General features: G+C 44.3%; 1 protein-coding gene across 2 annotated transcripts in view; it reads right to left on the bottom strand.

The window, feature by feature from the left end:
- LOC135460425 (ubiquitin-conjugating enzyme E2 R2) overlaps window positions 1-24,248 on the bottom strand; it is a 120,819-nt gene that overhangs the window by 41,853 nt on the left and 54,718 nt on the right. For both annotated transcript variants that reach the window (XM_064737242.1, XM_064737243.1), the window contains one exon: window positions 337-423. In XM_064737242.1, the coding sequence (XP_064593312.1) occupies window positions 337-423 (87 nt within the window). The remainder of the gene's footprint in view (window positions 1-336; window positions 424-24,248) is intronic.

Genomic DNA, 24,248 nt, shown 5'->3' with positions numbered 1-24,248 from the left:
TTGTCTAAGTATCCCAGTACAGCATGACTCCACACACCAGTTTAGGGGATCCAAGAATACCCTAAAACTGCCAACACCCATGACATGATTCTTCAGCTGGGGGTACTTGCTGCACTTGCAGGTATGAGAAAGGCTCCATCCCTGCCTACAGAAACAGCATTTCCTACAATATTTAGATTTAACTCTGCAACCATGAAGCTGACATTTAAACACAAACAGCTAAGCATTTTAGTTATGGCTAAAGATGTTTAGTACCTTCAATACTTCCAGAAATTAAGGACATAGGAAACCTTTTCACATACTGGAAAAAAATTATTAGCTTAAAAACCACTTTACCTCATAAATGTTGGGGTGCCACATTTTGGTCAGGAATCTGAACGTAGGTGGTGAATATGGATAGTCAATAGGAAATTTAATGTGAGCCTGGAAAATAAAGCAAAATATTTTAATTATGAAACAGAACAAAGATATCAACAAGCAATCATTGCAGTGAAAAACATGGAAAAAATTCCAATATGTCCATTAAATAGCTTGTTTTATATATTAGTGCCCATGTGGACCCACAGTATAACTCTACACAATTTCTTATGAAGACAATACTAACTGAACAAGAAAAATCTAAACACCAGGCCTTACTTGGGCTGGTAACACTCAGAAAACAATCCATAAGGAATTTACTAAATCCTAATTCAAGAAGTACTATCCAACAACTGTTGTTCAACAGAATAAGCTAGATTTGAAAAGCTAAAGCTCAAGATATAATTGCACTCTTGCTAGTTTCAAAACACTTGCAGGATAAAAAAACTTGCTAAGGTGAAAAGACTATCGGTGATTGGAGAAAGATGGGGACTGTGTGATGGTCAAAGAATCTGAATTTATTATGAAGTACAACTGCTTATATACTTATTCTAGGAAGACTAGTAATGTTTTACTGCAATGACTGGGTTAATCATCACATAAACAAACTCATACATTTAAAACTCCTTTTGCTTGCAGAAGTTGATGTAATTTTCTTTTTCCAGTAAACCAGTCTGATTTAATCTTCTTTCAATCTTGAAAGCTGTTTGTTCTTGCCAAGGCATCCCGTTATGAAATCTCATGCTAGCCAGGTCCAAGGTCCATCATCTGTCTTGTGTATACCAATTAACACCTGTTCTACATTTGCCAGTGCAAAAATTTTTAATTACTCTTTCTGTGTGGGAAAATAAAAATTATTGAATACCTGTTCAATTAAGATCTAAAGGGTTGGGGTTTTTTCTGCCTTTCTTGTGCAAGTTAAACTGGTGGTCCTAGGGTGACTTTATGATGCTGTATTGAATCCCCTACTGTCTGCCTTATGGCAGATATAAGTCCTGTGCCTTTAAGCAAGCTTGAAGAGAGAAGCGGGGGAAGTGGTAGAAATTCCTTTCCCTGCTTGTGTTTAAAAACAGAGATAAAGGTTCGGGTTTTTCTTCCAGTTTCGCAGCCCTGCAGCAGGGAAAAGAGATGGAGAGTTCTTCTTTGCTTTTATCTAGTTTTTCTAGTAGCTAAAGCAAAAATGTTTTCCTGGGACTGTGGCTTCTTCTTCTTCTGGAACTCTTCAGCTTTTCTCCGGTCTGGAACACCATCGCTTGGGGCCCCCTCCCACACCACACTGGTCGTAACTTTGTAGCCCAGCACCGGGGGAAGGGGGGAGAGAGACATAGAGAGAGCCAAGGAACACCCACAGAAGGACTCTCTGAACCACAGAAGGACTCTGAATTTACTATTGCTTCAGAGCAGCGAGAGGTGTTATTATTTCACATTATTTATTCTATTCATGCCTGTGAACACTTTGCTTGTTAAATAAACAGTTCTTTTTCCTACTTTCGCCAGGGGAATTTTTTCTGAGCCTTGTGTGGAGGAGGGGTTGCTGAAATCTGCCTTCTTCAGAGGAGACACCCTTTCGGGATGTTTCATCCTAAATTTGTCTCAAACCGGGACACTGGTCCATCTACTTGTGTTCCTAATACTACATTTCTTGCCGCCAAAAGCATTCTCCAAGTCTGAATACCATCTGTTTGTTTAATAAGTCAGCATAACTTGATGAACCAAATATTAATAGGCAACGACAGCAAAATTACCTTCCCGAACCTCTCCGATTAGTAGGCAGATGTGGGGCTAGACTGAGAGCCAAGTCACTTGTGGGAAGGCTGCAGAAGTCCTAACACTGAATATTAACTTCCTTGTGCTGTTCTGCCATTCACAGCAGTTAGAACAGCCAGCCAGTAGGAAAGCAAGCTGAATCTGGAGTAATTAATGACAAAAATACTCCCCTCAAAGAAGGACTCACAGACCACTTTCTGCACTGTGGAGCACAGATCCTTCCCTTGGCACTGCTCAACCCACCAAGAAAGTCCCATCAGTCTAATGTGCCATCTCCAGAGAAGCATCTCCTGGCACCTGCACCACAGCTAGACTCACAATCAACTGAGAATACAAAAAGAGACCCCAAAAGCAGGTCACATACAATGAGAGCAGAATCCTGGGTCACCCTCTTCCATTTAAGCACTTAACCATACAACTTAGATGCAGGGTGCTGACCTTGTTAAACAGGACAAGCTATGGGAACTTTTATTCCAAGAAACAGGACCAGGCAAACAGATTGGATTAGAGCCATTGATAACTTGGCTACTGTTTTACTTAGACTGGTATATGCTTTTGCCTTGCAACCCAAATTTTATGAGGCCAGAGTGCCAGATACGCAGGAAAAGGTTTTTCTGTTCACCTTTACGAAACAAATTCAGAATCTCATGTGGCTTTACAGTCTGTACATGCCTACTCATGATACTGACTCTATGTGGATATGTTACAGCACCACTGACTTCTTGCCTCAGTCATTTGCCACAGCACCCTCACAAGCAAAATATTTATGATCTGTATAAACAATCCTAGCCCACAGTTCAAGGTCAGTTACACAAATGGCATGGCTCTAAGAGCAGCAAACTAATGCCTTTTGTCACCACACCGCCACAGAAGAGAGTGTCTATGGCTATGGCAACAAGGACGTGCCTAGCTCTACATGCCACCCTACAATGGGAGCAGAGCAAAGATTTACCCAGGCAGAACACATTCACTTCAGCTCAAGTGTTTGCATTGTATAAGCTACAGATTCCTCCAGACCACTGGCATTTTCCCAGGAAAGCCCATTCCCATTGTAGTATATGGTAGAGATAATTCATGCTATAGAAATAGATATATATGTGTATAAAATATTGTAAAGATCCAAAGTTAAGCTTCTGACCACTCTGGCTGGGAACAGAGTTCTATTCTTATTGTAACCAGTTCCCGGACAGTGTTAAGATAATATCAGGTCTGTTACCATATGAATGGGACGGTCCTGGCCTATTAGGGGGGGAGGGGGGGATTTCCTCTGGCTCCTACACCTGGGAGATAGCATCTGGACCTTCCTGGAATGGAATGTCTGGGGGAGCTCACAGGACCTGCACCTGGACATGATTTCATCACGGTACTCAGGAACTGGTATCATTCTATTACATGTGAATGCAGCTTCTGCCTGGATACTCAGACATTCGTCTGCATCTCCGGATTCGCTTTTGTCTGTTCCTACACCTGTACGATCCAACGATCCAACTCTACATGTGAAGGGACACAAAGAAATATGTGGTCATCCCTGTCCCAGGCAGAATAAATTGTATATAAGCTGGCCACTGGAAGCACTCAGGGTGTACCTCTGGGGAAACGCCGTCTCTCTGTCAGCTGGAACCCTAGGTCACCCAGCGTCTGTACCCAGGGCTGACACTGTCTTGGCTGTGGTGGTTTTACCTTTTTTTCGAAATTTCTATTTTTGTTATTGATCTAATAAATCTTTGTTAAATTTTTTATAAATTTGGCTACCAATTTGATAATTTATAACACTGTGCTTACATGCAGTTTCACGTGATCCAACACATAATAAAAACAACCCAAGTCCTGAGATTAAAAATGCAAGACACAACAAAACTCAGGGTTGAGCTAACTGTAAGTTTTCTTGGCAGAACCTGTGTCTTCCACACAGATATAGCTTCTAGGTGAACAAAAACAAAAAAGATGCAGCAGCAGCCATGATTATAGATCAGTTTTTTCACTAAAAAGCCCAATTCTCTGTTGTAATATATGGTAGGGGATGATTCATGCTATTAATGCATGGTATAAAATATTGTGAAATCCAAACCATATCTTTTGACTACCCTGGCCAGGAGCAGCTGTCTATTTAGATTCAACTAGTTCCCAGACACATGTTAAGATAACCATCTATGCTTTAATGTAAGAATAGAAGCTTCCAGGATGATGATCATTGGTTTCCCGAGTTGTCAGGGGCCACCCAAAAGCGATTATCGCCTTGCTGATTGCATCTATCAAGATAGTCAGCAGCGCCACCCTGATACATCTGAATACACAGCTCCTCCGAAGCCAATTGACACCAATGGCACACCTGGATGAGGCTTTTGTCCACCTCTGCACGTGGAAAGCAACAGCATGCATGTGAAGAGACACAAAAAAAATTTGGTCATCTTTGCCTCGGGCAGAATAAACTGTATAAAACCTCGCTGTGCAAAGCCGTGAGCGTGAACGGGGGACACTGTGACACTTGGCAGGTCAGATCCGAGTTCACCCAGCGCTGATCCCGGGCTTGATGCTGTCTTTTTTGCTGTGGAGGTTTCGAAGACTGAGCTTCGGTCTCGCAGACAAATTAATAAATCTTTGCTAAATTTTTTATAATTTTGGTTCACAATTTGATCATTTATAACATCTGTTGAGACAAAGAGACCAAATTAGGCAATAATTTTTTTTTTTTTTTTAAATAAAGCAGTAGCTCACAGAACCATTTACATCCCTTTACATCCCACAATTTCACTGATGAAAGGCAAATCAGCTATCTGAGCTTACTTCAGCCAGTCTACTAGATACTAGAGAGTGTAAGAGTTTTAGGGCAGCTTGTTGTTAGGTCAGTTACAGTGAGACAAACTAATTTAGGAGGAGTAAAGTCAGTCCCCCTGCCTACAAATACCCTACCATTACTGCATTCACTTTATGTTTAACTCCTCTAGCTGAGCTTAAGCTGAAGAAATCTTATTTTGGTGTCCTGATTTTAGCTGCCTGCTCACCATAGCTCTTTGACACCACTGAACATACTCAGCGTGTAGAGATGACAGTCCTCAACCCATTCCCCCCTTCCCCAGTAATAGATATCATGCTTATAGTCCCTAGAAAAAGAATAAACTCCCCTGATGCTATACTCAACATGATACAAAAGGGTCAATTTGATCTTTACTGTGCCCGTGAAACTTTTAGCAGAGGAAAAAGGCCTTCAAAAGCTGCTTCCAGCAAGGACAGTTGGGAGATAAGAGGAAGACATCTGGCCCAAGAATGTTGTGATAGACAAAACAAAGGACTGAATCTCTGGGAACAGGGGGTGGGATTTATGATAATAGGTAAATTGTACTATGCATGTAGTGACTGTATATAAGTAATCCTCTTGTAGAATCACGTGTCCATGTTAGGTTAGAATCCCCTGCATGTTACATGACCCTAAAACCTGTATCAAAACCGGTCAGGCAGAAACAATATCCTTTAAAATTAGAAGTTGAAGCGGAATCCAGAGTCTAACAGAGAATTTCAGGGAATTGGGATTAGTGATAGAATGTGAATCATAATATAACAGATCCATTTTGCCAGTTAACAAAATGTCATCAGTGGTTTACAGTAATAAATCTGAAGGATGCTTTCTTTTGCATATCTCCCAATAAGTAAAGTTAGGGCATTTTTGCCTATTGTTATAGATACATATTATAATATTGGATTTTTGCAAATATTAAAATGGATTTTATATATGTAGTGTTAAAATAACTTTGTTATAAAGATATAGTTTTTATTTCTGTTGTTAATTAAGCTTGGACATAGTAGTGAAATAGCTGATATAAGTATGCTTGTGTTAAAATGCCTCCTTGGATGGGATAACATCCAATGAACATATGAAGAAGACACCTGCTACAGATATGCCAACTATCAGCACTCACCGTCTGAAGACAGTGTAGACCAAGGCCCAAAAATTGGAGGTGATAAGAATGGACTAAAACCACAACCAAGGAATAAGCATGCGCTAAAAAGGCAGATCCAAGGAGGAGATATGCTAAACAATTCTTGGAACATGTAAACTAGTTTGGGGAAAAGTTTACTATGCATAAGGGTCTATGAATATGCAACAGGCTGATGTAAGGGAAAAGGTATTTAAGGGGTATCCACAAAGATAACAGTGTGGTCTTGGCTAAGTGCCAAGATGCATCTGGCTGTAATAACCTTTGCTCTATGGTCCTTGTCTCCTATTGTCCTTTATTAAACTTTTTAAATTTTCACAGGAGAGTAAACGTGTTTTTCACACTTTGAACAGGAAAATCCCAGAAGTGGTCAGAAGACTCAGCTTACCTGGACTGTATTACCACAAGAATTTAAAATTAGCCCACCAATTTTTGGGGAATCAATTGGCAAAAGAATTAGAGATTTGGAAGAGGGAGAATCCCAAAGGATTGGTCCTGCAGTAGGTTGAGGACATCTTACTAGCAACTGAAACTAATGAAAAGTGCATGGAATTGACTATCAGTCTTCTAAATTTCCCAGGCCAAGGAAGCTACAAAGTACCTCAGGAAAAAGCTCAGTTCATGAAACAGCAAGTTACCTACCTAGAGTTTGAAATAATTCCTGGACAGCAGAAATTTGGAACAGACAGAAAGGAGGCCATCTGCCAGATACCCCAACCTGAGACTGGCCAAGATTTAACAGCATTCTTGGGAGGTATGGTCTCAAATTAAGGATGCCTCAAAAGGCCTGAGAGTGAACATGCAATCTGTAACTTGAAGATAGCCCTGATGTCTAACAAAGCCTTTTGAGCTTTTTGTACATGAATGACAGCACTAGGCCCTTGGAGTTCTAGCTCAGAAGGTAGAGGACTTCAAGAGGCCTGCAGGGTACTTTTCAAAATAACAATTTAGCCAGGGATGCCTGCTGTCTGTAGCAGCGACTGTTCTCATCCAAAGGGCCAGAAAATTGACTTTGGGACAAAAAGTAGTAATATACACCTCGCACACCATAACCACTTTATTAGGCCAAAAGGGAGGGGAGGAGGGCTCACTGTCTTTCCCCAAGATGTATGCTGAAATATCTGACTGTTTTAACAGAGCAAGATGTGGAGTTGATGTGTACCTAAACACCTTGATGCAAGAAGAGCAACTAACCCATGATTGCTTACAGATGCAGGTCAATCAGACCTACAAGACACACTCAGTGATAACCCAGAGATAAGAGTTCTTTACAGACAGAAGTAGCTTGGTGGAAGATGGAAAACGAGGAGCTGGCTATGCAGTAGTCATGATAACCAAGGTAATAAAAGCTGCACCGCTGTTCATGGACACCTCAACAAAAAGGGCAGAGCTCACAGCATCATGAAAGGCCCTTGGAATTGACAGCTTGTCCTAGGGTGACATTATGATGCATGTCATCTATTCTGTTTATGCTGGATATTATGTTCTGTGCCTTCAAGACTGGCTCTGAAGAGCAAAGTTTTGTTTTGTTTTGTTATCAGTTATCAGTCTGCTCACTCCCCCAACAGTCAGCGGGACACAGACACGGGGCAGTACATAGTGCGACTTTTGCTTTTTGCTCTTGCTTTTGCTTTGCTCTTGCTTTTGCTTCTGCTTGTTAGTTAGTTTAGCTAGGCAGTCCAAATTTTCCCTGGACTGTTTTTCTTTCCCTTTCTTGGAACCACTCGAGCCTGCTCCAGACTGGGACCTGGGAAACATCAAGAGTTTGCACCTTGTGGCCTGCAGCAGCCATTCCCAGTGCTGGAGGGACTGATAACAGAGCAACCACTCCCAGGAGAGACTTTCTGAATTTGTCATCGTTTTCAGAGCAGTGAGAGAATATTGCCATCCGGTATTGGTCATTTTGTGTGCTGAGGGGTGCTTTGCCTGTTAAATAAACAGGTTTTTTCCACTTCCCTCTGAGGAATCCTTCCCAAACTGGTTGGGGGGGGGGGGGGGAAGGGGGCGTTTGGGTTTGCTTTCTGGAGGGGCGCCTTTTGGAGGTTTTCTCCCAAATTTGCTATAAACCAGGACACAGATGGAAAAAGGGTAAATATATGTGGACTGACTCAAAATATGTTTTTAGCATTGTTCATGCCCATGGAGCTATATGGAAAGAAAGAGGTCTTTCAACAACACAGGGATTTCTGATTAACACACCAATGTGGGAATTCTCAAATTCGCATAGGAAATAGACTTGCAGATAATACTGCATGAGAGGTTGCACAACAAGGTATCCTGGCATTAATACCTATTTCACTTCCAGAAGTTATTCCTGGGTATAGTCAGGCAGATTTAAAATTAGCTTATTATCTAAAAGCCCAAAATAAATTTTCTGGTAAATTGAGTTTTTTGAGCTACCACATCAACAAGGATACAAGTATCTCTTAGTGTTGGTAGATACCTTTTCTGGGTGTCCAGAAGCTTTTCCCTGCCACACCAAGAAGTCTAAGGAAGTCATCAGGGTTTGGATTGCCTATAAGGAAGTAATCTGATAGAGGACCTCATTTAGTATTTAAAATGCTGTAGCAACTTGGTAAGCAATTTTGTTGGGGAAATGAATTAGAAGGTTTATCTTTCTCTCAGAATTTCTTACCCTAGAGCCCAGTTCATTCATTTCATCCCAGAGATCAAGTATACACCAGAAACAGTGGAAAGGACCTTATATTGTTTTGGTGACTACAAGAATGGCAGTGAAAGTGAAAGGACTTAATTCCTGGATTCATCACACCAGAATTTAGAAGGGTCTCGATTCAGAGTGGACAGTGGAAAACACTGGACCTCTGCAGGTGAAAACTTCAAAGACATTTGTAGACAAGTAGTGAAATGCATAGGCTAATGTTTATGGGAATCTTTTGTCTTTAGGTGGGGAGGGTTTAAGAAAACTTAATATTTACTTCAGTTCAAGGTAAGATGCACAAACTGTCCAGCATTACAGCCTGCCTCCCTATCCCTGGTTTAGCTGGGGAACCTATTCCGTGAGGAATGCAATATAATGCAATAGCAAAAGCATACATCACCAACCATTTAGATGAGAAGAAGAGATGTAGGCAAAGGGGAGATGGCCTTCTTAAGGACAAAATGTGACAATCTGCTGAAGATAGAAAGGCTATCCCAAAGGCCTTTGAAACTAATTGGCTTAATAAAATTCTTCAAGAAATAAGGGGATAGTTGCTGAGATGATGGCTGGAATACTAGAAACCATCATAATTATAATTGCTATTATAGTAATTATTGTAGTAACTACTAGTCTTGTTATCTGTGTTCATAGAATAATCAATCATGATCTCATGAGGATGTATGCAACTATAGATAGAAATTGAATTTAAACTTATTGAATGCCCTTGAGGAATTTTTAAAGTTTCAAAGGGGGGAATTGATACAAAAAGGGTTCATTCAGTTTCTACCGGGCCTGTGAAACTTTTAGCAGAGAAACAAGGCCTGTGAAAGTGTCATGGTTTGACCCGGAAACAGGATTTCTGGGATGCTGTGTGGATGGGGCCAATGAGTGGTCAGTTTTGAATATTGCCATCTGGCCTAACCACTGGGCAAATGGGATCCACCTCCGAGAACACAGGGTAAAAGCAGGGCTCTCCCCTGGCAGTTGCTCTTTGGATTTCTGGCGGTGAAGGAGTTGAGTCTCTCCCCCGGCCCAGTTGCTGGCTGGGCTGGGGGAGGGGAAAAGCCATGCGGCCCGGCCTGGGAGAGGTAGGCCTGGCCCCAAGGGTGGAAGGAAGAAAATGGGCAGCCTGTTCTTCCCCCCCCCCCTTTGGAGACAGACAGAGAAAGTGCAGCCGGTGTTTGTGTGCCGTTACCTTGAAAGCAGTAAACATGTGCTGGCAGCAGGCAGCCCGGCTGAGGAGATGGTGGGGGGGGTGCAGCCAGGAGTCCAGCGGCTTGGAGGAGTTTTTAACCCTTTCTTTGGACAATGAAAATTTCACAGAACACTAACCCTTCCTAGACAAGAGATGAGTGGAGGAGGACGAAGGAGATGAGTGAGTGATGAAGGTCTGGACCAGAGAGAGAGACTGAGAGATGTTGGAAAGATGGAGAAGAGGGAGTGGCATTTGATGCTGGACTCTTTTGTGTAGCCATGGACAGAGCTATGTTCCCCTGGAATACAGAGACTGAGACCAGGGGGAGAAATGTCCAAGAGCCAAAGAAGATTCAGTGTGGGTACCCCTCGGCCCCAGGGGGTATATAAAATATGGGGGGACAGATGTCCCAGAGGTGAGAGATTGAGCTTCTCTGGAACTGGACACAGCCTCCTTAAAAGGACAACCCTGGAAGCAGCCCTGATTCTGGTCCGGTGGTGAGAGCACCGGAACAAGGACGGAAAAGGCCACCACGACACATGGAAGGACTCCCTCTCCTCTTGAGGAACTGAAGTTGAGCATTCTAAAGGGTGATGCTGGACCCAGAATTGATTTTGGATTGTATTGTATTGGGAATTTGGGGGGGAGGAGGAGGAGGAGAGTGTTTTTGTGAGGTTTTCATTTTCCTTGTGTTTTCTTTTTTCTTCCTTTTTCTTTTTTTTGTGTGTAGTTTAGTAATTGTCTTTGTAGTTTAGTTAATAAACTTTTTCTTCTTTTTCAAGTGAGAGCCTGCTTTGTTTATTCCTGGTCAAAATCTCAAAGCAGACACCAGAGAAGGTGTATTTTCATGTGGGCATTTGGCCTTGTGCCAATGTCAAACCAGAACAGAAAGCTACTTCCAGCAAGGACAGTTGGGAGATAAGAACATGTCTGGCCCAAGAATGCAGTGACAGACAAAACAAAGGACTGAATCTCAGGGAACATGGGGTGGGATTTATGATAATAGGTAAATTGTACTATGCATGTAATGACTGTATATAAGTAACCCTCTTGTAGAATCATGTGTCCACATTTGTGGATGTGACAGCCTGGTCAGAGAGCGAAAAAACGAGATAAGTTTTCTCACAGCGAACTTGTTAGACTTTTAGGGAGTTGTAGAGAAACAATGATAACTTATAATAAACAACCTGCACGTGGTGTTTTCCTACTCTGTTTTTCTGTTCTTCTCAAGGACTGTTTGTGAGGAAAGTGTTTTTGTTAATTAGCCAATCAAGTGGAATGTATTGGAACGGTCTATATAAAGAGAAGAGATTTTTGTATTAAAGCTGCTGTTGTGAAAATCAGCCTTCTTGGAGTCTGTGCCACTTTCTTACTCAATAGCAACATACATTAGGTTAGAATCCCCTGCGTGCATCTCAGGCCTGAATAAATTATGCTGTCTTTAACACAATTTTAGTGTTGGAGAGTCTGATTGTGATATTTCACATATTTGGTAACAAATAGATTATCCCGGAAGAAGATTCAGCCCTTTATAGGCATTTACAGCTACTGCACAAGAACTTCAACTTTTAAGTTACACTAACACATAATTTAAGAATATTGCTACCAGCACAGTAACTTTGTTTCCTCTTTTACTGCCTTACTTCCTGGCATCCTTATTAGTACTTGTACTTCAGGTTTGTTGTAGGAATGTGCCCCCTGTTGACAGAGTGACAAAATTATCCTTTGTCTCCTTAAAAAAGGAAAAAAGCCCAGAAGTTTCTCTCCTCAATTAGGTAAAAAGACACCTCATAGGACCTTGGGGACGTCACCTCAAACTTAAGGATAGCCAATTGGACAGAAGCCAAAAAGTCCCGCCTGAGCAATTTACTAGAAAAAGAAGAGAACCAAGGAAATAATCACTTTTGTGAGATGTTTTACCAGGAGCAAGAACCTCTTGCCCTGGCTTGGTTTTTCTCTGTAAAGAGCTTTGTTATTTTGCCTTTTATTAAAACTTTTCTGTTTCCAACACTGCCACAGAAGCCATCCTGTGATTTTATGCCATCTGAGGCGGCTGAGCTATCTCGAGTGTGATATAAATCTCCAAGAGCTTATAAGACCTGGCTCAAGGAGACACATATCAGTTTGCTATTTTTCTTCTATTTGGATAGGGCAAAGCCATAGTGAAATCTGCATATGTCAAAAAAAAAAAAAGTATTACAAGATACCATGCTATTTGACTGAAAATACAAACCTAAATGTTTTTACCTGAAACACAGGACTCCTTTAACATAAGCACCTTAATATAAAGTATAGATTAATAAAATTAAAGTGTTTACCTTCTGCAGAACAAGCTGTTTTTGCAAGACAAGAAGCCTAGCCCTGGAAGGGGCTATGATGATAAGAGCATGCTAGATGCTGTGCCTAAACCTAACTGCTTTTGAAAAAAACAAACCCAAGTGGACTAAGATGATAAGAAAAAGGAATGCGAGCCAATGTGTCCTACTAACTGCTTTTCTGCAGAACCAGGGCTTAGCCCCTGTGGGCTAAGTAGGAAGAAGCATGCTAACTGCTGTTTTAATGACAAATGGGCGAGCTCTCACAAAGGGTAGAAAAATGTAATTTTTATATGTAATAAAGAATAGGAACGTAATCAATACACAATTATAGATGAAGTATAACTAATATAGCGATAAAGTGTGTAATAGTAAAATTAAGCGTGTATTAGCAAAATAGGTGTGTGATTAATGTATTACATAAGAATAGTGCACTGTGTTTGTAACCCTAACATAAGGAAACTACAAGTTATGTGTGCTGGTTTGACCAGGAAGAAGTGGGAATTCTGGGATGCTGTGGTCAAACCAATGGGTGCTCAAATTTTAATATTGGCACCTGGTGTGGCCAGTGGGTTTTGGACACACCTCTGAGAACACACAGGGGTTAAAAAACAGAGCTTTGGGCCTGGGACTTCCTTTTGGGACTTCAAAGGAAAGAGGTCGGATCTCCCTCCCCCGTCCAGCTGCTGCTGCTGGGCGGGGGAGGGGCAGCCATGTGGTAGGCCTGGGCCTGGAAGGAGATGGGGGGGATGAGGAGGCCCTTCAGGATGGAAGGGTGGAGGAGCACCGGGAGACATCAGGCAGCCACCCCCCCCCCTCCCCAGGAGAGAAAGAGGGAGAGCTGGTGACAGAATGTGATAGCAGCCGGCCGAGGAGGAGAAGGGGGAGTGCGGCAAGAAGGTGCCTGGCCAGAGCAGCGTGGGAGTTCCGGAGCTCTGGGACAGGCAGAGACTGAAATTTTTAACCCTTTTCTTACGTGATTGGGACCTTGCAAAAATGCTGATCCTCCTCGGAGCTGAATAAGAAGAGAGATAAGAGGTAAGATTACAAGGACCAGGCCCGATGGAAGTGGAAAAGACTGGCTGAATGCGGGGAGAGATGGAGTGGCCTTTTGGCTGGATTTTTCTTGTGTGGCCACAGACGGAACCATTTTTATTCCTGTGACACAGAGACTGCATTTAGGGGGAGGCAGTGCCTCAGAACCAGGAGGGTTCAGTGTGGGTACCCCTCGGCCCCAGGGGGTGAAAAAAAATGGGGGGGGGAGATGTCTCAAAGGAGAGACTGTGCCTTTTTTGGAATGAGACAAGGCATCTTTAAAAGACAACCCTAGAAGCAGCTCTGGTCCATGTGCAGTGGTGAGAGCACTGGGCATGTGTACTGGTTTAGGGCAAATTTGTTAAAGAATCTGCAAAGGAGGGCCCCTCCAGAAAGCGAAACCCACACGGCCCCTCCCCTCAACCGGTTCGGGAAAAAAATTCCTCGGAGAGAGGTGGAAAGAACCTGTTTATTTGACTGGCCCCGCACCCCCCAGCACACAAAATGAACAATACCCGATGACACCGCTTTGAGAAAGATGGCAAAATCAGAAAGTCTCTTTCGTGGGGGGTGGTTGCTCTGTTCTCAGTCCCTCCGGCGCTGGGCCAGCCGCTGCAGCCGAACCTTCGGTGTTCCCGGGTCCCAGTCCGGAGCAGGTTCGAGATGGTCACAGGAACAGGAGAGGAGAAACAGTCCAGGAAGCAGTGTGGACTGTTTAGCTAGAACTAGCTAATAAGCAGAGGCAGAAAGCAGAGCAGAAGCAAGAGCAGAAAAAGAGAGCAAGCAAAAGCAGCAAGCTGAAGCTGGAAGTCAAAAAACAGCCCTATGTACCGCTTGTCTCTGTCCTGATAAGAGAAACCCAAACAAAACTTCCACTCTTCAGAGCCGGTCTTAAAGGCACAGAACAGATGAATGGGGATATACAAGCATCATAACGTCACCCCAGGACATTTCACCCCTTATCCCCATATCATTCTTACCCCACAATCAGATCTCCCTGAGGTACACATCGTGTTGTTCCATCTCTTTGCATTATCCACCACGTGCAACCTGGTCCCTGAGCAAAGACAACCCCACGAATGGGTTTGTCTGTACTCGAGGCAGAATTGATCCACACAGTCTTCCCTAACAAACCTCTGATATGTACCACTGGGACTTTGTCTCCTTCTATTACATTCAGGGACTCAGACTGGTCAGGACCTGCTCGGTTGGTGGAACCTCGGGTGTTAACTAACCAGGTGGCTTTTGCCAGATGCTGCTCCCAATTCTTGAAAGATCCCCCACCCAAAGCTTTCAACTGGGTTTTTAGTAGTCCATTGTACCTCTCCACTTTCCCTGCAGCTGGTGCATGGTAGGGAATATGGTACACCCACTCAATGCCATGTTCCCTAGCCCAGGTGTTGATAAGGCTGTTCTTGAAATGAGTCCCATTGTCTGACTCGATCCTCTCAGGGGTACCATGTCTCCACAGAACTTGCTTTTCCAGGCCCAGGATGGTGTTCCGGGCTGTAGCATGAGACACAGGGTAGGTTTCCAACCATCCAGTGGTGGCCTCCACCATGGTCAGCACGTAGCGCTTGCCCTGGCGTGTCTGGGGCAGTGTGATGGAGTCAATCTGCCAGGCCTCCCCATACTTGTACTTGGACCACCGCCCACCGTACCAGAGGGGCTTCACTCGCTTGGCCTGCTTGATGGCAGCACACGTCTCACAGTCATGGATAACCTGTGAAATACTGTCCATGGTTAGATCCACCCCTCGGTCTCGTGCCCACTGATAGGTGGCATCCCTGCCCTGGTGGCCTGAGGCATCATGGGCCCATCGAGCTAGGAATAACTCTCCCTTATGTTCCCAATCTAGGTCTATTTTGGACACCCCTATCTTTGCAGCTTGGTCTACCTGCTCATTGTTTTGGTGCTCCTCGGTGGCCCTACTCTTGGGTACATGGGCATCTACATGGCGGACTTTCACAGGTAGCCTCCCTACCCTGGTAGCAATGTTTTTCCACTCACCAGCAGCCCAAATTGGTTTCCCTCTACGCTGCCAGTTAGCCTTTTTCCACCTCTCCAGCCATCCCCACAGAGCATTGGCTACCATCCATGAATCAGTGTAGAGGTAGAGCTTTGGCCACTTCTCTCTCTCAGCAATGTCTAGGGCCAGTTGAACAGCTTTGAGTTCAGCAAATTGGCTTGATCCACCTTCTCCTGCGGTAGCTTGTGCAACCTGTCGTGTAGGGCTCCATACGGCTGCTTTCCACTTCCGGTTCATCCCTACGATGCGACAAGAACCGTCAGTGAAAAGAGCGTAGCGTGTTTCCTCTGGGGGCAGTTGGTTATAGGGAGGAGCCTCTTCAGCACGTGTCACTGGTTCTTGTTCCTCTTCATCTGTGACACCAAAATTCTCACCTTCGGACCAATTTGTAATGACCTCCAAAATCCCAGGGCGATTCAGTTTACCTATACGGGCGCGCTGAGTGATGAGAGCAATCCACTTGCTCCATGTAGCACTGGTGGCATGGTGAGTGGAAGGAACCTTGCCTTTGAACATCCACCCCAGCACCGGTAGTCGGGGTGCCAGGAGGAGTTGTGCTTCAGTGCCTATTACCTCCGAAGCAGCCTGGACTCCTTCATAGGCAGCCAGGATTTCTTTCTCTGTTGGAGTATAGTTGGCTTCAGCCCCTCTGTAGCTTCAACTCCAAAATCCCAGTGGTCGACCCCGAGTCTCCTCAGGCACCTTCTGCCAAAGGCTCCAGGACAAGCCATGGTTCCCGGCTGCAGAGTAGAGCACATTCTTCACCTCTGGTCCTGTCCTGACTGGGCTAAGGGCTACTGCATGAGCAATCTCCTGCTTGATCTGGACAAAGGCCTGTTGCTGCTCAGGGCCCCACTGGAAATTGTTCTTCTTGCGGGTGACCACGTAGAGAGGGCTCACGATCTGACTGTACTCAGGAATATGCATCCTCCAAAAACCTATTGCACCCAAGAAAGCTTGTGTCTCTTTCTTATTGGTGGGTGGAGACATTGCTGTGATCTTGTTGATGACATCTGTAGGAATCTGACGCCGTCCATCTTGCCACTTCACTCCCAGGAATTGAATCTCACAAGCTGGTCCCTTTACTTTGCTCTTTTTAATGGCGAAACCAGCTCCCAGGAGGATCTGGATGATTTTCTTCCCTTTCTCGAACACTTCCGCAGCTGTGTTCCCCACACAATGATGTCATCAATATACTGCAGATGTTCTGGAGCCTCACCCTTTTCCAGTGCAGTCTGGATCAGTCCATGGCAGATGGTGGGGCTGTGCTTCCACCCCTGGGGCAATCGGTTCCAGGTGTACTGCACTCCCCTCCATGTGAAGGCAAACTGAGGCCTGCATTCTGCTGCCAGAGGAATGGAGAAAAATGCATTGGCTATGTCTATAGTGGTGTACCACCTTGCTGCCTTGGACTCAAGCTCATACTGGAGCTCTAATATGTCTGGCACGGCAGCACTCAGTGGTGGAGTCACTTCATTCAATGCACGATAGTTCACAGTCAATCTCCATTCTCCTTCAGATTTTCGCACAGGCCAAATGGGGCTGTTGAAGGGTGAGTGGGTCTTGCTGACCACCCCTTGGCTCTCCAGCTCTTGGATCATCTTATGGATGGGGATCACAGCATCTCGAGTGGTTCTATACTACCGTCGATGCACTGTGGAAGTGGCAATTGGCACTCGTTGCTCTTCTCCCGTCAGGCATACTACTGCAGATGGATTCTCAGACAACCCAGGCAAGGTGTTCAATTGCTGGATGCCCTCTGTCTCTACAGCAGCTATTCCAAATGCCCATCTGAGTCCTTTTGGGTCTTTGAAGTACCCACTTCGAAGGTAGTCTATGCCCAAAATACATGGGGCCTCTGGGCCAGTCACAATAGGATGCTTCTTCCACTCATTTCCCGTTAGGCTCACATCAGCTTCCACCAAAGTGAAATCCTGGGATCCCCCTGTCACACCAGCAATAGAAACAGACTCTGTCCCCACATGTCTTGATGGGATTAACGTGCACTGCGCACCAGTATTGACCAAAGCTTTATACTCTTGTGGTTCCAATGTGCCAGGCCAACGAATCCACACAGAGACCAGAAGACACGATTTTCCCTGGCCTCTACCTGGCTAGAGGCAGGGCCCCTGTAAGCCTGGTTATCATTCTTTCCCTGGGTGTATGTTTTGGATGTTCCTTCGAGGGGATCAGACATGTCATCATCATCATACCTGGCCGTTCGGTACGGGCAACTGGAGCTGCTTTCCTCCTGGTGGCTTCCTTCAGTTCACGCACCCGTCGTGCTAAAACAGCGGTAGGTTTCCTATCCCACCTTCTCATGTTTTCCCCACAATCACGCAGGTAAAACCACAGCTCAGCTCGTGGGGTGTATCTTCTCTCACCATCTGGGAAACGTCTGCCTTGGATACCGGAACCTCGGATCTGTACTGCTGAAATTTGGAGAAGGTCTTCTTTAATCTCCTCTCTAAGCTTCTTATGGTTCTCCTCTATCTTATCCTCTAAGTTCTGCAGACGTGTTTCTACCGCTGCGATTCTGGCATGTGTCGGGCCATGTACAGCATCTGCATATGCTCGGAGCTTCCTTGCCATGTCAAGCACAGTCTCACCCCTCTCATCCCTCTTCATGATGGCTAAGGCAGAAGCATATTCTTGTGGCCCGAGTCGTACGAGTTTTCGCCACATCACAGACGTGCATGGTACTAAGTCTGGGTTCCTAGTTGTTACATCATCTGAGAAGATAATCTCTGCCACGGCCATTTCTCTCAGGCGTTGGATCCCTTGCTCTGTTGTCTTCCACTGAGTCTGCTGCATATAGAGATCGTCTGCACACAGGTATCTTTCTGCCACACTTCTTAGGACCCGTTCCCAGAGGCTGTGAGAGTTAGCCCCCCTCATCATTCCTTGGTCTATGACAGTATCCTGTGACAGGGATCCCAAATGCCTGGCTTCAGTGCCATCCAAAACGGTAGCCTCGCCTGCAGCATCCCAGAGACGGACCAACCAACTAATTATGGATTCATCAGACCTTCGAGTGTAATCCTTCCGTAGGCCACGAAGGTCCTTCAGGGAGAAGGACTCAGTATTAGCATCTGATCTTGCACCTGCTGCTTTGACTCCTGACTTTACGTCAGGAGGCACTGAGGTTCCTTCTCCTGCATCATCATCATCATCATCATAATCGTCCACTGGTCGATTGGTCTTGGCTGTGCATTTCCCACTTCTAGTGCTGGTAGCAACAGCCATGGGTTTAGATGCTGGCTTCGAGCCTGGAGTGTTAGCTACAGCCTGAGTCACCGGGACAGTTGCTGATTTATCTCCCTGCCCCCCTGCCTCTGTCTGCTGCCCTAGAGTATCTAGCAGTGTGCGATAAGCATATGCCAGGGCCCAGCTCACTGCAATGACCTTCCTCTCCTTAGGCTCATCCTGGTACTTCTCTTTCAGATATTTCCCCACCTCAGCTGGGTTCTGAATTTGTTCATGGGGAAAATCCCACACTATAGGGTCAGAGAATTCCTTCAGGATTTGGCCCATATCCTCCCATTTCCCACACCACTTAGGATTTTCCACACCAGGGTTTACTCCTGAGTCAGGGGTCTCATCAGCCCGTCTAGAAATCTCAGCCCTCATTCTAGAGAAGCAGCAGGCTGTATAGAGGAAGGTTACCAGATTGAATACCAGGAAGATGGTTTCTTTAACATTGAGGGGAAACTGAACATCCTTCACTAGTGATGCAACTGATTCACAGAAGAAGGAGGAAAGCAGAGGCTGAAAAACCTCATTCCCTCCTGCTCCTCCTGCGACAAACTGGATGCATAACCATAGCCATGAACCATTCATACCTGGAGCAGACCCCAGCATGTTTATAAACTTCTTGCACATTATTGCCACCAAACCCAGCAGGATAGCTATTCTGGTCACTGCCCCTCTGATGTAAAAACTACGTATTAGGGGCAATATTAAAGCTTTTTCTGGATACGAAAATAAGCCTAGGGACCAGAGAGATATTAAAATCTCAAAAAACCCTAGGGACCAGAAATGCATGCAAACCTTCACCCCAACAGACATTAGGAATCCAAAAAGCATGGCTATTAGCTGATTTAAACGAACACAGAGTAATAGCAGCCAAAATGCAGTCAAAACAGGGTTTTTCCACTCTCTCTCTTTTGCCCCACGTTGGGCGCCAAAAAATTGTACTGGTTTAGGGCAAATTTGTTAAAGAATCTGCAAAGGAGGGCCCCTCCAGAAAGCGAAACCTACACGGCCCCTTCCCCCAACCGGTTCGGGAAAAAAATTCCTCGGAGAGAGGTGGAAAGAACCTGTTTATTTGACTGGCCCCGCACCCCCCAGCACACAAAATGAACAATACCCGATGACACCACTTTGAGAAAGATGGCAAAATCAGAAAGTCTCTTTCGTGGGGGGTGGTTGCTCTGTTCTCAGTCCCTCCGGCGCTGGGCCAGCCGCTGCAGCCGAACCTTCGGTGTTCCCGGGTCCCAGTCCGGAGCAGGTTCGAGATGGTCACAGGAACAGGAGAGGAGAAACAGTCCAGGAAGCAATGTGGACTGTTTAGCTAGAACTAGCTAATAAGCAGAGGCAGAAAGCAGAGCAGAAGCAAGAGCAGAAAAAGAGAGCAAGCAAAAGCAGCAAGCTGAAGCTGGAAGTCAAAAAACAGCCCTATGTACCGCTTGTCTCTGTCCTGATAAGAGAAACCCAAACAAAACTTCCACTCTTCAGAGCCGGTCTTAAAGGCACAGAACAGATGAATGGGAATATACAAGCATCATAACGTCACCCCAGGACAGCATGGGAGGAAGATGTCTCGATGGCAAAGGACTTTCTGGGCGGTGCTCAGTGACAAGGAAGCACACGAGGTTTCAGCATGTTTCCAGGGGAAGCCTATGGTGCAAGGACTCCTCTCCTCTTCATGAACCGAGGATTGAGTATTCTAAAGGGTGGTGCTGGACTCAGAGTTGGTGATTTGGGGGAATGTATTACATTGGGAAATTTTGGTGGAGAGGAGGAGGAAAGTGTTTTTTGTAAGGTTTTCAATTTTTCCCTTATAGTTTTTTCCCTTCTTTTCTTGTAGTTTAGTTAATAAAGTTTTCTTTATTTCTAAGCTGGAGCCTGCTTTGCTTATTCCTGGTCACATCTCACAGCAGACACCAGGGAGAGGGTATTCTCATGGGGGCACTGGCTCTGTGCCAGGCCAAAACCATGACATTATATAAGACCCCAACCCCTAAGAATGTAACTTTCAGTTAAATGAATGAAATAAGGGCGGATACGGAACTTGTAAATGTATAAATAACCTCTGTAAGATGAGCACAGTGGACATGCACATGGAGGTGTGCTGTTAACCCCTGCATGCTGCATATTCCCCTCAGCCGGGTCAATAAAGTTGTGCTTTACTTTACAGTACCTTACTGTGGAATAGATTCCTTTGAATCAACCAACCACTGAATTAAATCCTAATTCAGTCACTATGAATAACTACTACAGTGACTTGACACATATATTAATATCATCTCCCTCTCAGGGACCACTAACACAGGCAGAACTACATCCTAGCTTCAGCTGCCAAGAAATTCAGTAGTTATTCCAGCATCACTGTATATGACACTTCTATAGTCCAACACTGATTTCTTCTACTCTTCTCAAGCTAACAAAACCTAGATCCCCAGTTTTTAGGCAGCAAGGGTAGGAATGATGAATCCATCCTATCTGCTCACTTCAGAGAGGCTGCTGGGGAAAGAGTACACATTTCCTGGAAAGCCACCAGCATCAGAACTGACCTGATTTGAGGAAATCAGGAGCACCAGCAGCAAAACTGCAGCTGCTCAGCATTTCTGGAAGCACCACTTAAATATAATTTACATTTTAAAACATCACAAGCTTAATGCAAGCTCTGTGAAAATGCAGCATCAGTGAAACTGAACATCCTTTGAAAACTATATTTAAGTTCAAGTATGAAGGAAGCATTTGACTTTTTCAAGTATTTTGTGTTTTTTTGTAACAATCTGCTACAACCAGTCCACAGACAAACTCCTACTGACCCTGTGCAGGTACCACCAAGGTCTCCTACAGATCACCCACTCTGCTCTGGTAAGAGTTACAGCACTTGAAGACAGCACCAGGCTTCCTCATCTTTCTTTGCATGACCAGGCTCCTCACTACGCACATCATCACTTCCCATTGCTGCATGCCTTATGATGGCTCCTGACAGCATGCTGCTAACTACATCACACATTTAACACACAAGAAAACCAATGAGAGCAGGAACTACAGGGCACTATTGAATTAAGTGTTAATATCTAATCCCAAAAACTTCCCTTTAATGCTTCTAGTGCATCAAGCATACAATTCATCTAATGGATGCTCCTCTTCCACATTAAGCTGGGATTAGAGTATGCAGTATTAAATGTGCCAGAAAAAACATTCAGTTAGTACTAGCAGCCTGTTTCTTACATCAGTGAGGTAGATTTAAAGCACCTTGATATCATGCAGTTTCAGAACCTGCAAAGTAGCATTATAGCTAGCCACACTGTGTTGTTGACTATTTGAAAAAGTAAAAATGAATGTAAACACATTATTATTTCAGCTTCAGCTATTATGACTTGGGTCCAAAGTAATTTCTTGTGCCAGAGCTGGGCACCTACCTGGTGATTTAGTCCCAGTTCTGGGTTAATTTCCTAGCAGCACCATAATAATATTTATCTACATTCATTGTGCTTTTAGAGAATTAGGACCACATCTCTGATCCAAGTTAGAAGATGAGTGACCAGATAAATTAAATCTTTTGAGTCCTGAAAACTCTCTTGATGCTGCAGTGGACATATGAACACTAACAGCAGCAGACCCCTATATTATCTGCACTGTTAAATAAAGAATTTATATCAAAGACTTGAATGTGAAGAGTGAATTAGGTCTCATAAAAAGGATGTGAAGCTTCTAAACAAGAAAAAAAATAGAACCACAAGTCAATGGGGCAATGATGAGTCAACAAGTGAGTTTAACTTAAACAGAGACTGGTTTGACAAGCAGAAGCCCATTCTTGTTTCACACTAATCATACCTTGTATGCACTTAGTAATTTAGTTATCTGGGTCATTTCTAAAAGCTGTGGCTTCCAAAAAGGACTCTTCTTGTAAAAATTTTTTCCATTTATCAAAACTTCTTTGAACAGAAAGTTGTTATTAAATATTTCTCTGCTGTGCTGGTTTTGGCTGGGATAGAGTTAATAGGCTTGCACAGATCCAAGGCCTTTTTTGCTTCTCACTCCACCTTGCCAGTGCACAAGAAGCTGGGAGGGGACACAGCTGGGACAGGTGACCCCAACAGACCAAAGGGATATTTCAGACCAAATGGCATTATGCTAAGTACATACGATGGGGGAAGAAGGAGAAGGGGGAGGACGTTTGAAGTGATGGCATTTGTCTTCACAAGTCACCATTACACGTGACAGAGCCCTGATTTCCTGGGGATGGCTGAACACCTGAGTGCCCATGGGAAGGAGTGAACAAATTCCTTGGTTTTCTTTGCTTCAGTGTGCAGCTTTTACTTTCCCTATTCAACTGTCTTTATCTCAATCCATGAGTTTTCTCACTTTTCCCCCCTCCAGTTCTCTCCCTGATCCCACTGATGAGGAGGGAACCGAGGCACTGCATGGGGCTTGTTTGCTGGCTGAGGTTAAACCATGATACTATCCATGTAGCTATGTTCATAAAGCTGGGACATTAAGTCACTCAACTCAAATCAAAGCAGTAAGCCTGCAGTGTGAAAGTCAAAGTTACAATTACACATTTAAAGATAGTGCTTTCACCCACATATTAATCTTCTTACTCCTTAGATCTGAAATCAGGACTAACAATAGACAGGAAGACAGGGTTGAGCTGAATAAGGGAGGCATTTAGTACAGGGTTGTTAAACTGGTTTGCATTCAAGCTCTTATGATCTTATACATTCACATTCCTGTTGCCTGGGACATTTCTCAAGGTATCCAAGTAAATAAAACTGCTCTGAAAAAGCAGTTCCTGGAAATCAAACAATTTTCTTCTAACAGTACTCAAACTATTTTTTTTCACTATTGCCTCCTGTAATATATGATAGGGAAAATTCATGCTATTAATGTATGGTATAAAATATTGTGAAATCCAGACCATGTCTTCTGACAACCCTGGCCAGGAGCAGCTGTCTTATTCAGATTCAACTAGCTCCCGGATGTATGTTAATATAACCATCTATGCTTTAATGTAAGAATAGAAGCTTCCAGGGCGATGATCATTGGTTTCCTGAGTTGTCAGGGGCCACCCAAAAGCGATTATTGCCTTGCTGATTGCATCTATCAAGATAGTCAGCAGCGCCACCCTGATACATCTGAATACACAGCTCCTCCGAAGCCAATTGACACCAATGGCACACCTGGATGAGGCTTTTGTCCACCTCTGCACGTGGAAAGCAACAGCATGCATGTGAAGAGACACAAAAAAAATTTGGTCATCTTTGCCTCGGGCAGAATAAACTGTATGGGCAGAATAAACTGTATAAAACCTTGCTGCGCGAAGCAACAAGCGTGAACAGGGGAGACTTTGACACTCGGGAGGTCATATCTGAGTTCACCCAGCGCCGATCCTTGGCTCAACGCTGTCTTTTTGGCTATGGTGGTTTCGAAGACTGAACTTTGGCTTTGGCCTCACAGGCAAATTAATAAATCTTTGCTAAACTTTTGATAATTTTGGCTCACGATTTGATCATTTATAACACTCCCTTTGCTAACCTAGAAGTTCAGTCTGGAGGTGCTAGCCTTCATGACAATACCTGCTAATGGCAGTGCTACTCATCTAGAGATTGAAATAGCCTGCAGAAGTCAGCTGCATTGTTGTGGTTTAGAAATGGTACTCCCCAGTTCAGCGCCCCCACTGAGACTCTCCCAAACCAGATGCCATTCTCTTGCTCCCCTC

This window comes from Zonotrichia leucophrys, unplaced genomic scaffold (assembly GCF_028769735.1).
Source record: "Zonotrichia leucophrys gambelii isolate GWCS_2022_RI unplaced genomic scaffold, RI_Zleu_2.0 Scaffold_44_408678, whole genome shotgun sequence".
In the NCBI taxonomy this organism is placed as follows: Eukaryota; Metazoa; Chordata; class Aves; order Passeriformes; family Passerellidae; genus Zonotrichia; species Zonotrichia leucophrys.
This window is presented reverse-complemented; position numbering and strand designations above follow the sequence as displayed.